This window comes from Asterias rubens, chromosome 21 (genome assembly GCF_902459465.1).
Source record: "Asterias rubens chromosome 21, eAstRub1.3, whole genome shotgun sequence".
NCBI lineage: Eukaryota > Metazoa > Echinodermata > Asteroidea > Forcipulatida > Asteriidae > Asterias > Asterias rubens.
In genome coordinates this window covers 10521749-10538608 of record NC_047082.1, presented here as the reverse complement: position 1 = coordinate 10538608, position 16860 = coordinate 10521749, and the positions used below count along the sequence as shown (strand labels likewise).

Below are 16860 nucleotides of genomic sequence, written 5' to 3'. Positions count from 1 at the left end.
TTTGCATCATTGTCATTCATGTAGCCAAACGAAGCAACATGTCATCATTGCAAACTTGGTAATCATTTTAAAGAAGAACACGTTAGCTTTGCATCGATAGTAAAACATACAATGAGAGTAATAAATAATAAAGATATACTTGATTAAAAAAAAGTTTCCTAACTTTGTGTGAGCAGTTTACTACCGCGTAGTAGATTTTTCGAGAGACTTCTCAGCTCAGAAAAGAACTATTTAAGCTAAAGTAGTAGTCCCAGCTGATTTTCTACCTTCTGCCCCCTAGTAGTGTAGTTGATAAGCAGGACAGTTCTTTTCCAAACTGAGAAGTCTCCCGAAAAATTCGAAAAAATCTACTCCGCTGTAGTAGAATATAATAAAGCAAGACAGTTCTCTAAACAACAAAATATATCTGGGAAGTAGTCATACATTGTACACACCTGGTGTTACTGCAAACCAAATACATTGGTACCTCACCATGCAATGCCTCAAATCCCGTAATGTTATGTAGAACTTTACATCTGCACACAACTTTCCAATATACTTATTTTATTTATTTCTTGTCTCATCCTTGGAAAAATATGGTTATGTTTTTCCTTCTCTTCGGTTGACACATTATGTTAAGTTTCATCTGGTCACGTTCCGACACAGTGACCCCCTGCTTGGTGCCCAGCGGGCCTCTCGCGGGCAGTCACGGTGTGTCTTAAAACGACGGTTCGCTTTATAAGTAGATGCTTGAATCGTGCTTCAGTGATTTAGGGGTACTGCGCCTTGATGGTCATGTTCCAACACAGTGACCCCCTGCTTGGCGAAGTACGGACTTTGAGTGGTGCCCAGCTCGCCCTCTCGCGGGCAGTCACGGTGTGTCTTAAAACGACGGTTTCAGTGATTTGGGGGTACTGCGTCTAGATGAACTTATTTTAGCGCCTAATGCGCAGGAAAATTTGTCTTACCTGCCTGTAGCAAACATTGTATAAAGTACTCATACAGACTGTATAGTTTGTGCGCACAGTAAAAATATTGTTTTTTTATATTGACTTATTCACGACCATTTCATTAACGATGTTCAATCTACTTAGATGCTACCATATATTGATTGTGCGATAAGGGACTTATGTCTTTTCTTATACCTGCACATGGTGATATAATTAATTAACTCGTGTAGAATCAATGGGGGAGATGGCTTAGTGCTGTCCATCCAACGACAGTCCCCTGGGTGTAGTGTTTATTGTATAAGGACATGCTCAGTTTGTAATCGGATGGTATCCACTCTCAGCAGACACTGGATACTGTAAACGTGTACAGTAGATGTAAAATGCTGTTTTTGAAGAGGGGTTGCGCTGAGGTCAAATTCAGTGTTTTTTTTGTGACGTAGAGATAGTCTTTTTTGAAACTGGAAAAGAAATACTACAAGTTTCCAACCTCGTATTTGACTGCATGTATACTGTGTAGAATGCCAAGTTGCATTTTGTACCCGTACCCTTCTAGTTTTTTTTTTATATTTTTAAAATATTTTTTGTATGCAAGTCGCCTGACACACAAGGCCTGAAGGCCACTTCAAGGTGTGGGCTACAATTATTTTTTTCCAGAGGCCATTGCCACCTACTCCTAGGGCTGAAACAGGGTTACCCCTTTCACAGTCCATACAGATGTAGGCTTGGGTATCATCAGTCTGAAGCCTGGCCGGTAGAGCAGAAAGCACTATCTCCCCAATTTTATGTAGCAAGTGTCACCACCGGGATTCGAACCCACACTCTGCTGATCAAACAGCAGAGCTTGAATCCGGTGCTCTTAACCGCTCGTCCATGACACGCCACTCATGTACAACATGTACATAAATTATAAAATAATGATGATAATTATGGCTTCTTATACAGTGCTCATATCTGTCACTCAGTGGCGTTGAACGCGCTTCACAAATCAGTATTTTCCTGCAAGGTTTTAGGAGCTTCGTTTTTGAAGTACATGGTACATGTATGAGACCTTTTACTTTACATGGCACCATGTAGGCCTAAAAGGTTTACAAGGTTTACAAAATATGCAGCTAATCAAACCATGAACACCGGGGCGAACTCCTTCTCTTTTCGATTTTAATAGTGCACTGGGTTCTTTTTCATGCATTACATAACACATGGGACCAACAGCATTACGTCCCATCCGAAGGTCGCAGCAACAATGGTTAAGTTTCAGGCTGAAGTGTCACGACCGGGACTCGAACCCACACTCTGTTGTTCAGAAACACAAGAGCTTTTGGCTGGTGCTCTTATCCGCTCAGCCATGAAGAGTTGAGGCTCTGACACGCCTGAGTTTAAATTCATTCTTTTTGTGACACACAGTAGTCTTTTAAAACTGGGAACAACATACTAGTTTCAAACCTTGCGTTCGTTTGAGTTGCATTTTTTATACCCTTCCAGCGTAAGTCAAATTTGTCTACATTTTGTATGATCAGATCACTTGATCGCATCACATTTAAAGAATCCGAAGGAACTACAAACCTGTCATTGTTCATGTTGTATCCCGAAAGTACTGCACTTGCAACTAGTCTACTGTATAGACGATGTAACCTATGTTTACGTTAAAACCACCCTCTGTTGACAAAACACTGTATACGTTATGTTTCGCCGGGCAAAAAGACCCGTAGTCATGGTAAGATTGCATACACTTTCTAGCTGGCTGCCAAAACACAAAGATTTTGCCCGGCGGTATGCGCGCGAATCATGTTATGGTCTGAGTGACGTCAGAGGTCACATCGTCTATAACATCATGTTCATCTATTAATCATCCAGTCTTAAAAGCTTACACGTTTCCGCACCCATCAGATAAACTCGGCAAATATTTGAGTAACGAATTAATCTTCAAGTCTGACACATTTGGCACACTGATCTTCTGATCATGCATCACTGTTTCTACAAAGCAATTTCAACTTTATTGCATGTATTAGCAAAACAAAATTGTTTTTGGTTGACTCTGATAAATTGAGTTGCATTTTCATTAGACTGAAATCTTATTTAAAACCGAAAAGAGGATTCGAACTGCCTCTAGCTACCGGGCAATCTCGGTAGTCTAGTAGGTAAGACACTGCTCTAGAATTGCAAGGGTCGTGTGTTCGAATCCCACCTGAGTAAGATGCTTGTGATATTTTTTTACAGGACTCGGGGAAAGTACTGAGTATACAGTGCTAACACACATCGGTGTATGGGTTAAAAAAAAACATTATATCTTGATAAAATCCCTTTCAATTCTGAGAAATGAAATAATGAAGTACAATACCCATGAAGACACATGAGAGCAATCTTCTCTTACATTTTGCGGTGTTTGTTCAAATAATAAATAGTAAACTTCAATGCATGATTGATTTTTCAACTGGTCGGGTTTCCTTAAAGACACTGGACACTACTGGTAATTGTCAAAGACCAATTCTTCTCTCTTGGTGTATCTCAACATGCATAAAATAACAAACCTGTGAAATTTGAGCTTAATTGGTCGTCGAAGTTGCGAGATAACTATGAAAGAAAAAACAACCTTGTCACACAAAGTTGTGTGCTTTCAGATGCTTGATTTTGAGACCTCAAAATCTAATTCAGAGGTCTCGAAATCAAATTTGTGGAAAATTACTTCTTTCTCGAAAACAACGTCTCTTCAGAGGGAGCCGTTTCTCCCAATGTTTTTTCCTATGGTAGTGCAGATGCCTCACCCACTAGACCACTCAGCTAGTTCGATGGTTACAAATAGAGGCAGTTTGAATCATATTGCAGCGTGTACCGCTGGAATCTTTAGGGGGGAAAAAAAGAAGAAAAAAACATCTATTCAATTGTACAAAAAGGTGTACACTTCAACAAGTTCAATCAAGGAGGCACAAATGCCTTTTTTCAGGTTCATGGAACAAAATAATTGTACAAACAGGAACAACAGGAAATGAATTCATAGGAAATGAATTTGGTTCACTCTTCATTATAAATAATTTAAAAAAATGAACAAAACAATCTAGAAAGATCTGCTGTTTGCTTGTTGTTCCTATTACTTTGTTTTTAGAGACACACACATGACAAAGTCTGCCTTTTTAACAAATGGTTTTCATTAAATATTGTTTTGTACAGTGTTTGCTTGACATTGTCTGCCTTGATGCATCATCATGATCAAGGTATCGGTTCACTCTTGTTTTTAGAACAAACAAGCAGTAAGTATAAGACAAATTAACAAATAGTAGTAAGTATAAGACAAATTAATGTAATTTGTTTCTTTTATACATCAGTCAAGTGTAGTATATTTTTCCCATATTAGTCTAAACTTGTACACTCCACAACATTGACAAAAGCATGGCCATCGTCAGGATTTAAGGAGACAGAAAATGAATGCGCATCAATCAAAACAATAAACTGTAGATTTATAGCATTTATCGCGACAATCTCTCGTAGCTTTTCCCTGATTTCCATCTGGAATTGAATCACAACACAAAATGACAATACTAAGTACATGTAAGAAACATTTGAAAGTCAAATAGGTAGGGATAAATCTCCCCATTAAGGCTGTATTTGAAATGATCAGTACAGAGCTTCGCCGCATTTTCAATCCCTGGACACTCTTGGTCAGCGGTGTTTTAAAGCCATTATACACTTTTGGTACGAGTTAAAAAAAAAAAAAAAGTTCACAGATTTACAAATAATTTACAGGGTTTACAGAAGGTAATAGTGAAAGACTTCACTTGAAATATTATTCCATGAAATGCTTTACTTTTGAGAAAAACATTAAAACAATATCAATTCTCGATAGCGAGAATTACAGATTTATTTTAAACACATGTCATGACACGGCGAAACGCGCGGAAACAAGAGTGGGGTTTCCCGTTATTTTCTCCCGACTCCGATGACCGATTGAGCCTAAATTTTCACAGGTTTGTTATTTTATATATTTGGTTGTGACACACGAAGTGTGGGACTTGGACAGTACTGTTTACCGATATAATGGCTTTAAGGGCAGTGGACACTATTGGTAATTACTCAAAATAATTATAAGCAGAAAACCTTACTTGGTAACGAGTAATGGAGAGAGATTGATAGTATAAAACATTGTGAGAAACAGCTCCCTCTGAAGTGGCATAGTTTTTGAGAAAGAAGTAATTTTCCACGAATTTGATTTCGAGAACTCAGAATTAAGATTTTGAGGTCTCGAAATCAAGCATCTGAAAGCACACAACTTTGTGTGACAAGGATGTTTTTTCTTTTATTATTATCGACAACCAATTGACCTCATATTTTCACAGGTTTGTTAATATTTTATGCAATATGTTGAGGTACACCAAGTGAGAAGACTGGTCTTTGACATTAACCAATAGTGTCCAGTGTCTTTAAGGCTGTATTTAAGGCTGTATTTCAATGATCAGTGCATATAGCTTCGGTGCATTCCCACTCTTGGTCAACCCACAGTGTTTTAAGGTCCACGTCATGAAGTCTGTAGTCGACCAATACCTCTTTATTCATGATGCCCAATGCTCATGGCGAGAGGATGCCAGTTGCATGATAAATGGGATGGAACCATCATTATACATCAGGAATGGCAGTACTGGCCAGTCCATGCAGTGTATAAAATCCATTATGAGATGGATGATCCAAGGGAAGGTTGCAGCCTTTTGTTTGTACAATTCTTGTAGCAATTAAGTGCTTTTAAGAACTGGGTCGCTCTTTTGATACAAAAAAATGACTGTTTATTTTCATTGGACAAATAGTAGTTGTTCACAGTTGTTATCTATAAAAATTTTTAATATTATACATGTTCATATATACATTGTACAATATGTATGGCACATTGTAAATGTGTTGTAAATGTATAGAATGCCAGTTTTACTCCACTGTAATTAACAGGAAGGCTCCATGAAATTTGTTCAGTGTACATTGTTACATTGTAGCAGTCGTTTCCCAAAGACAAATTCAAAGACACCTGTCACTTTAAAGCCATTGGACACTTTTGGAACAGAAAAAAATCATAAAAGTTCACAGATTTACAAATAACATACAGGGTTTACAGATGGTAATGGTGAAAAACTTCTCTTGAAATATTAATCCATGAAATGCTTTACTTTTTGAGAAAACATTAAAACAATATCAATTCTCGATATCGAGAATTACGGATATATTTTAAACACGTGTCATGACACGGCGAAACGTGCGGAAACAAGGGTGGGTTTTCCCGTTATTTTCTCCTGACTCCGATGACCGATTGAGCCTAAATTTTCACAGGTTTGTTATTTTAAGTTGTGATACACGAAGTGTGGGCCTTTGAACAAAACTGTTTACCGAAAGTGTCCAATGGCTTTAAAGCACATACATTACAGTATAAGCCTTTTTTTCAACGACAGCGTGAAACCCGGCTTTCTGCTGGTTCTCACCCATTATCTACACTCTTATTTTAACGGCAGTGGACACTATCGGTAATTACTCAAAATAATTGTGAGCATAAAACCTTACTTGGTAACGAGCAATGGAGACCTGTTGATAGTATAAAACATTGTGAGGAACGGCTCCCTCTGAAGTAACAGAGTTTTCGAGAAAGACTATTCATATCTTACTCGGAAACTATCGTGGCCGATATGGAGCAGAGGGTACCCCCGGCAATGTTCCCATACTTTAAGACACTTTCCCTCTCTTACAGACATGACAGAAGTGTACGTACCTCCCCTTAAAGGCAGTGGACACTATTGGTAATTGCTCAAAATAATTATTAGCATAAAACCTTTCTTGGTGAAGAGTAATGGGAGAGGTTGATGGTATAAAACATTGTGAGAAACGGCTCCCTCTGAAGTGCCATAGTTTTCGAGAGAAATATTTTCCACAAATTTGATTTCGAGACCTCAGATTTAGAACTTGAGGTTTTTAAAATCAACCATCTAAACGCATACAACTTCGTTTGACTAGGGTGTTTTTTTCTTTCATTATTATCTCGCAAGTTTGATGACCGATTGAGCTCAAATTTTCACAGGTTTGTTATGTTATGCATATGTTGAGATACACCAACTGTGAAGGCTAGTCTTTGACAATTACCAATAGTGTCCACTGCCTTTAAAAAGGCGTCCTGAGATTCCAAGTACAAAATGCAGACACAATTTTTATTGTTTGAAAAAAATATATATATATTATTATTATTATTTGGGGGGGGGGGGGGGCGCGGGGGGAAAAACACCATTTCCCATATATATTGAGCACCAATTGCTAAAAACGATAATTGATTGGAAATACACATTTTTCCAAATGTCCAACTGTCCAAAATGGTAATTTATTGATGGGAAATACGGCTACATTTTGTCCTACTGTATGTATGTAAACCTGTCTCTGACATTAGTAAACCATTGGTGTTCTATTTTCCACCGATGCAGTACACCTGGTGGACATCTGGAACATGATCGAGGCGTTCCGGGAGAACGGACTCAACACTCTGAGCGCTGTAGACGAGCTGAGCGTCAATCGAGTAGAGACCATACTCACGAGTATCTACTATCAACTCAATAAACGCTTGCCATCCACTCACCAGATCAACGTGGACCAGTCCATCACATTGCTGTCTAACTTCATTCAGATGGCCTATGATGAGTAAGTATGAGAAAAATAGGACACTGTTGGTAATTACCTAAATTACGCATAACAATTTTCTTGGTAACAAGCAATGGAGAGCTGTTGGTAATATAAAAAAATTGTGAGAAACGGCTCCCTCTGAAGTAACGTAGTTTTCAAGAAAGAAGTAATTTTCCACTAAAATATTTAAATTTGATTTCGAGACCTCAGAATTCGATTTTGAGGTCCCGAAATCAAGCATCTGAAAGCACACAACTTTGTTTGACAAGGGTGTTTTTTCTTCCATTATACACAAACCCCAAAACCATGTAAGACTTAAACCATGCAGTCTCACTCAGTTGTCTGAATTGAGGCCCTACATGTATGGTTACTTAACAAAACAGGTTAGCCTAGCGCTAAGGTCATCTTGAAGAAATACCGTGACTACTCGGAAATAACTTGGTGTTTCTCAACATACATTGTACATGAATACATCAGCAAACTGTGAAAAATTTGAACTCAGTTGGTCGTCAAAGTTGCGAGAGAATAATGGAAGAAAAAACACCCTTGTCGCACAAGTTGTTTGCTTACAGATGCTTGAATTCGAGACCTCAGCTGAGGTCTCAAACTCAATTCAAATGTTTAAATACTCTTTCTCAAAAACTCTGTTACTTCAGAGGGAGCCGTTTCTTACAATATTTTATACTATCAACAGCTCTTCATTGCTTGTTACCAAGTAAGGTTTTATGCTATCAACTAATTTGAGTAATTACCAATAGTGTCCAGTGCCTTTAAGAGGTTTGTTTTTACAAATCCAAAAATGATGTGCTTACTGTACATATAATTTTAGTTAGTTTCTTTAGTTATTAGTCAACACAAACTTGATTCGATCATTGATAACACTGAAGTTGTTATTTTTAAAAGCAAAAAAAATCCCTCCAAAAATCTGACGAAGTTACATACGATGTGTGGCTGAAACATCTGAAATCACTTGCTTGCCTTCAATGGTGCTCTAACACTCATACATTTCCATATTACAGAGAAATGGAGTAAGCCAAAAACAGCTGCTTAGCAATTTATTTTGAATCACCCCTAGCATGTTAAAGGAACACGTTACCTCGGATCAGACGAGTTGGCTATAAAAAGCATTTGAAACCGTTTGTTATAAAATGCATATGGTTAGAAAGATGTTTTAAAAGTAGAATAATGATCCACACAAGCATCACTCAAAATTGCATGGTTTTCCTTTTACGTCGCGATTTATCACGGTCGGCCATTCATGGGAGTCAAAATTTTGACTCCCATAAATGGCTGACCGTGTTAGTCGACGAGGTAAAAAGAAAACCATGCAATTTCAAGGTAAATTTGTGTAGATCATTGTATTCTACTTTTACATCTTTTTACCCATAAATATGCATTTTATAATAAACGGTTACAGAACGCTTTTCAAAGACCAACTCGACCGATCCAAGGCAACGTGTTCCTTTAACCATGGAAATTTGTGGCGACTAAATGAGGGAATTTGAATGCAAATTGGTTGCAGCCGCAGTCACCCTTTTGAGCCTCTGAGATTTAACTCTTTGAAAGTGCAGCTTAGAAGTCTACAGGACACGACATCCTGTACATTTGAAGCCGTAGGGCGAGCACCCTAGATACGGAATGCATTTATTAGGGAGCAACAAATTATGCATTAGAATAGAGCATCTCCTGTCTCACTTTGAAACAGTGTACACTGTGGTCAAGTGGTTAGACAACAGGACATGCTGTCACAAGGTTGGGGGTTCAAATTCGGCCAAGCTACTGTACAGATCTAATCACTCAATATATATTCCCCCCAAGCAGTAACCTTAGGGTATGTTCAGACAGCGTACTAAGTTAGACCCGAACCGGTTTAACTTCTACGAGCAGCAGGGGGTGGTCGCAAAATTAAAAAAAAACTTGCGTTCAGACAGCACTGAGTTTAACCCGATACGGTTTATCTTTGGTTTTAAGAGGTCAAAGCAAACGCGACCCCGTTACTCTAACATCCTGTTTATTGGCCTGTTCATTGGTCACCGTGTGTTTACATAATGATTACGGAGGTCATTGGGTCGTCTGTTGTGAGTTAAACCGGATGTGGTGTTTTTTATTCTGTCCACACACAGTGTTAAAAGATAAACCCGAAGCGGCCTAAAGATAAACCCCCTCCCTGGACGGTTTATCTTTTGTGGGTTTTACTCGATTCGGACTAACTTTAAAACCGTTCAGACACACAGAGTTGAACTCGATCGGGTTGAACCATGAGTTAATAAACCAACTTTAGTACTGTGTCTGAACAACCTCTTAGATTAGCTGGGAGAGCACAATTAAAAGAACACATAGGCCCTTTTCGAAAAGACGACTTCACCTTTGGATTCGGCTTCAGGCTAGCTTGGCCTCCATGTTGTTTTTACAACTGCGCGAGATGACGGAGCCTGAAGCCAAATCCAAAGCCGAAGCCGTGGTTTTTTAAAAGGGCCCTAGTCAAGGGAAGTGAGTTCATGTAGTTACTGCAGGGAAAGTGTGGAATAGTTTTTCCTACCACACTGACCACATCTGGGCCCAATTTCATGGCCCTGCTTACCGTAAGTAAAGAATCGGCACTAACTTGTGGAAGCAGGGATTTCTGCGTTTATGTTAAGCGTATTTCATGGTTAGCAGGGAATTTTGATTTGTGCACCTGCGTACTTCTTGTTACTAGACATTCTACGCTTACGACACAGCTAAGGCAGAAATTCGGCCCTTGCATATAAGCAGAGAATAGTGCTGTAAGCGCAGAATTTGGTGGTAAGCAGATAGAGCCATGAATTTGGGCCCAGGACTGCTGATACAACATTATCATTAAAAAACTGCACTCTCATGACTCATCTGTTTATAAATGTTACAAGGAAATGTTTACCAGAGATTTTCAACAAATTACATGTACCCCGTATTTATACGTACAGTACATGTATGTATAACAGTACAGTGTTTTGTCCGTTTCTTTTGAACTGGTTTTTTGTATCATGAGCGAGTGCCATGAGCGCCTTTTCGGCGGATTCCGGCGCTTTGTTATACATCATTTATGTCACTTTGAGTAATTCTCATTGCTAAATTGTCAACAGATCCTCACAAACTGTCAGAGACTCTACAAGGAAATCTTGCTCATGGCAACTATGTATTATGGTTGCTTAGTAATTGTTGCTGCGGAGTCAGCTGCGTTGGGCTTTGGTGTCCTAAGGGGGTACTGCCCCAGGGGACATTAGAGAGAGGTATTCTCTGACTCGAGAGAGATTATTCAAAGTCGGGGGGGGGGGGAAGCTACTCAGGTTGAGCATTGCTGTCAGCGGTCTGCACTTTTACCTATTAACTTGTCACAGTGTCAGAAATGAAGTGCCAATGTGCCGTCATATCATACATGTATTATGTGCTCTTTGAAGACGAGGAGACAAACAGCGTTGACTGGACTGTTAGAGAGTGTACTCCTCCATCATGCTGTCAGTGTCAGTGATAAACTTTGCACAAAGTTCATCAAGTACAGGGTTGAAAATACTCAACAAATTTAATTATTATATGTTCGTATGTATAACAGAATTTCTTGTTAAAGCCATTGGACCCTTTCAGTTCAGAAAAAAAAATAAAAGTTCACAGATTTACAAATAACTTACAGGGTTTACAGAAGGCAATGGTGAAAGACTTCTCTTGAAATATTATTCCATGAAATGCTTTACTTGTTGAGAAAACAGCAAAACAATATAAATTCTCGTTAACGAGAATTACGGATTTATTTTAAACACATGTCATGACACGGCAAAACGCGCGGAAACAAGGATGGGTTTTTTCCGTTGTTTTCTCCCAACTCCGATGACTGATTGAGCCTAAATTTTCACAGGTTTGTTATTTGATATAGAAGTTGTGGTACACAAAGTGTGGGCCTTGGACAATACTGTTTACCGAAAGGGTCCAATGGCTTTAAATAGAGGGCACTTTCACATTTCAAAGTTTTAAAGGCATACTATTCACGGATGTGAATTATGTATGTTCTATCTTACATGTTCTATCTTGGCCCTATTTTTTTTTACACTTTTGTGCTGTGTTTATGGCAACACAACTCATCTCTGTTTTTGCTTTTCTCAAAAATGTCATTTTTCGAGTTACTTGCCAAGGAAAGGTTGGGCTAGCCAGAGTCCAGTCAATTTAACCGGTCCAACTTTCACACTGTAATGGCAGGGCCGATAAGGCCAAGTAAAAAAAAAAACATGTTTCGCGTCCCGCCCGCTTCCTTTTTACAGGCCGCCTCCTTTTTTATTTTATTTTGTATTTTTATATGCACATTTTTTTTTTATGCACATTTTTTTTTTTAAATAGGGTTATTTTAAATGGTCTCAGCAAAAACAATCTGAATGTCTGGACTGAATGCCTCGACTAAATTGTTTCATTTATGTTTTGTGTATTTCAGCAGTAGAAAAAACAATGGATATTTGACATTTTAACAAAGAATGGCGGCCATCTTGAAATAAAAAATAAAAAGCCCCTCTTCCTCCTTTTTTTGAAAAACCCGGACGTGAAACATGTTTTTTTTTTTACTCGGCCTAATGTTGATGGCCAACCTATTCTTTATACAAAAAAATTTATACAGCACACCACAAGGGAAGTTTTTTCTGCTTGCCGATTTACAAACATGGACCCTTTGCACACTGCTGCTAAACACAAAAAGTTGTTTTGTTGTTTTTTTGTAAGCGGATGAGTAACACAATGGTACAAATTTATTGTAAATGTGTACACAGGCAGGAAAGGTTTGTTTTTCAAAAGTATTAAAACCAAAGAAATTTTGTTTTTGGGTTGAATTTCAGTCAGAAACCAATTAGTGGCACTATTTACCATGAAAACGTCTGTAAAACAGGCTGGCTCTAGACTTACATGATGTACATGTATGTTGGGAAAGAGGTTGTACCACTAAGGTTTATCTTTAAGGCTCAAACGGTTGAAGCAGAGCAACTTAGGAGCCCACTTTTTTTAGCTTGAGAAACATTTTTTCCACCTCGGCATATTCTACATGCAGCTGGAACAACACAGTGCTCAATGCAATGGAAATTCACCCTGAAATAGCAGCCGAAAGAACTAGCAGTGAGTTGTTTTATGTCGGCTTGCAGGGGGGATATAGAAGATTGGAAGTTAGGGTATGCCAGGGGGATAAACACAGGGGCAATCGTTGAGGTTGTTTGTACTGGTGCAGGTGTGTTCATGCTGCATGCTCGCGCTAGTCATTGATGAAAATGTAGTGAGCAAGATCTTAAGAGTTGAACGGAATGTCTTCTGCGACATCCTTGAGGTCACAAGAAGTAAATTTACATGGAGAGAAATTGGCTCTGGCCCAAAGGAATATGACAAATGCCTGGACTATTCTAAAATAACTAATTTGTCTCTCAAGATGAACTCCTTTGTCAATATTAAAGTGATGAGCCATTGAATACAGAATGCGAAGTTTGGTTCATGTATATTTTATCCTATGTACATCATGTACAATGTAATACCATGTACAGTTCATACATACGTTTAAACATGTCCATGATGAAATGAAACAAGGTCTTCGAAATGCAACCTGTTAATTGTTTAAAGACACTGGACACCTTTGGTAATTGTCAAAGACCAGTCTTCTCACTTGGTGTATCTCAACAAATGCACAGAATAACAAACCTGTGAAAATTTGAACTCAATTGGTCGTCGAAGTTGCGAGATAATACAGGATGTTGTGTGCTTTCAGATGCTTGAATTTGTGACCTCAAAATCTAATTCTGAGGTCTCGAAATCAAATTCAAATATTTTAGTGGAAAATTACTTCTTTCTCGAAAACTACGTTACTTCAGAGGGAGCCGTTTCTCACAATGTTTTATACTATCAACAGCTCTCCATTGATTGTTAACAAGTAAGTGTTTATGCTAACACTTATTTTGAGTAATTACCAATAGTGTCCAGTGCCTTTAAACATACAATGTACATGATCTTGGTTTTCATGTTTTGGAAGTCCTCATCTGCAATCTGGAGAATTCTATAAGGTTTTTCTGTTGATGTTTTTACGAGTATCGGCACGCAATTTGGCGAACCAAAAACCAAAGGTCAACACGTACATGTATATGTACTTGGCTTTTATACATTGTTATATGGCATGTATTGTAACTTTTAAATCACAAACAACTTTACTCAAAGAAAATGTTTACAGTGTAAAATATTCTTGGTTTTTTTCTTTCTCTTTTGTACCTTAGTGGTGCTACTGGTAAGATTACTGTATTCGCCTTAAAGGTTGCTCTATCAACGCTGTGCGCCGGCAAGATCATGGACAAACTCAGATGTAAGTACATTCGACCTTAAACATGTTTTTAAAAGTGTATGTCCAGTACATTCACCATGTACATTTACCTACTCATTAGAAACCAGGGCTACGAAGAGCAATTACGAAGAGTAACTTATGTTCACAGGGCAACTTGTATATCCTCGTACCACCAGAAAATCAGGAGACAGAGCATTTTCAGTCGCAGGCCCTAGGATGTGGAATTCCATTCCACACTCCATCAAAAGTTCTAGCTCTGTTACCATGTTCAAAAGGTCACTGAAAACGTTCTTTTTCAATCAGTAAATCGCACCTTGCTTGGCCTGCAGTTCTAGTCAAAGAGAGACCGGCTTTTCACGGGACTTTCTTGGCTAAATGCCGCAGGCTTTGCCTAGTCTTGGTTTTCCTCCTGGTTTTTTATTGCTGTTCGCGATAAACCTTATTGAGCCAAGCTACCAGTTAACCTCCAAGGCAGTACCTAAGCAGCCTGTACATGTACATGTACATGTAGCAAAAGAGTCGAGTGTTTTCCTGAAGACGGTCAGAGCATCTGTCATTATTTTGGTTTAGTTCTATCGTCGTGGCCGTCTTGTGGTATTTGTATTGTTTGTTTGTTTGTTTGGTTGTGTTTGAGGTGTTAGTTTGAGGTGTTTGTTTGTCTGGTTGAGTGTTTTGTTTTTGCGTTTCGTTTATCCGTCTCGTTTTGATGTTATTGTTGTTACTATACGCTTTGTTTTATAATTTAAATGATCTTATTACCTTCCTTTGTTTTGTAAAAGGCATCCCAGCTTACAAGCTTTGCTTTAATGGGCCATGCCTCCATACAGTTTTCAGTCTTGTAACATCCTATTGTTTGTATTTGTATATTGTGTTTGTATGGAAATAAATGTTGATTGATTGATTGATTGATGATTGAGCATGCTGATCGAATTGTAAGGCAATGGACGATTTTGGTAATTACTCAAAATAATTGTGAGCATAAAAACTTACTTGGTAATAATCAATGGAGAGCTGTTGTTAGCATGTGAAGCATTGTGAGAAACAAATTTTATTTCGAGACCTCAGAATTAGATTTTGGGGTCCCAAAATCAAGCATCTGAAATCACTCAACCTCGTGTGACAATAGTGTTTTTTCCTTCCATTATTATCAACGTCCAATTGAGTTCAAGTTTTCACTGGTTTGTCATTTTGTGCATATGTTGAGAAGTGAGAAGACTGGTCTTTGACAATTACCGAAGGTGTCCAGTGTCTTTAAGTTGTCAACCACCGGTTCTCTTCAGAACCAACACTACTCAAAGAGATTTACACACGGTGCTACCACAAACCTCAATGTACAAGACGCGTAAAAGGCCACTTAAAACGCCGCGAATATGGTGAAGAAAGGCTTTTCTGGGTCCTTTGTTGTTCTGTCAATCATTTAATACATACCTCTTGATATTCAAGATACTTCTGGTTCGTAAGACCCACTTTATAGCGTGCATTAAGTGGAGATAGGTGTATGGCCTTAATTGTATTGATTATCTTTTCACATCCAGATCTCGTTTTTTTTATTGTCGCAGAGAGTGTCACCTTAAAAAAAAACATCCATTAAAAAACCACTTATCTGAAGTGGAATTTGTAGACTTCAAGTTTTGCAATAAATGCTTTTCAAAATGATCTGTAGGTGACGTTTTTTTTTATAAAGAAAGTTAAAAAATTCATGCAAAATTATTTGATTTTTACCACTGCACTTACAACGTGTACAAGTTATTCATGTTTATTGTTATGTTAGAACCAAATTAGATGCACAAATCCCATCAAATCCATGCAACCGCCAGTTTTGTCTGAATTTATTCATTTTTATGCACCTGGTAGATTTTTATGCAAACAGTTCTCTATTTAATCTTTTTTTACGGTATGCATAATGCTTTTTTAAAAATACCACGTTGTGAAGTTGTTTTGTTTGCTGTTTTTGGAACATGAAGGTTTTATCCTTTTTTTTTTCTCCAGAATTATATTATCAATCCATTCAAAATAAATAATACAAAAAATTAAAAAATTAAAAAAATCGGCATGAGTCTGTGAGTCAAAATAATCTGTTTTATTTTCTATTTATGATTTTTTTTTTTACATTGACTATTCTGGTTGGCCCTTACACTAATAGGTTGCTTATGCTAACCCTCATCTTTTTTTCTTTTTCTTTTTTTAATTTTTTATTATAATTGCTTGTTACACACTAATAAAATAATTGCACTCCACAAAACCTGGCAGACAAAACCTGGATTTTTTAGATTTTTTAACATAATTTATTTTTGTAGAGTAGAGTTGGGCCTCATTTACATATGGTGTCAAGTGCCTGGATGATTTTTTATTATAGGCCTATATAACAGAAAAATGATACGAGTATCACATGTTGACGTGTACTTTTTAAAACTTAAAATCATTCATTTATTTCTTTGATTGATAAAAATACAGTACATGTACATGTACAAATAAAAGCATACTGCAAAACAACAATGGGGGGCCTTTGGGACGCTTGGTGGCAGCAGACTTACCAGGTAAAATCCGTTGTTTTGGTAATGTCCGTATGCTCAGAACTACGTTTAAACAATGGAAATTTACTTGGTAAGTCTGCTGCCACCTAGCGTTCCAAAGTCTCCAATAACAACAACATCAGCAGCGGCGAAAAATGGTATAATAAGAAGCCTGAAACATAAACGTAACCAGTCATTGCCTTAGACCTTGTTTTAATTCAGGGTGCTTCTGCCAAGCATTCCACAAATTTTGATCCAGAATGCCCCACTGTTTTGAAATATCCTTAAAGGCAGTGGACACTATTGGTAATTACTCCAAATATTTATCAACATAAAACCTTACTGGGAACAAGTAATGGGGAGAGGTTGGTCATATAAAACATTGTGAGAAACGGCTCCCTCTGAAGTAACTTAGTTTTCGAGAAAGAAGTAATTTTCCACGAATTTGATTTCCAGACCTCAGGTTTATAATTTGAGGTCTCGAAAT

At 37.9% G+C, this 16860-nt stretch overlaps 1 protein-coding gene across 5 annotated transcripts in view; it reads left to right on the top strand.

Moving 5' to 3' along the window:
- The window catches only part of LOC117304459 (dystrobrevin beta-like), a 71084-nt gene that overhangs the window by 27889 nt on the left and 26335 nt on the right, over positions 1–16860 (top strand). For all 5 annotated transcript variants that reach the window (XM_033788933.1, XM_033788932.1, XM_033788930.1 and 2 more), the window contains exons 4-5: positions 7361–7574; positions 13796–13881. In XM_033788933.1, coding sequence (XP_033644824.1) covers positions 7361–7574; positions 13796–13881 — 300 coding nt within the window. The remainder of the gene's footprint in view (positions 1–7360; positions 7575–13795; positions 13882–16860) is intronic.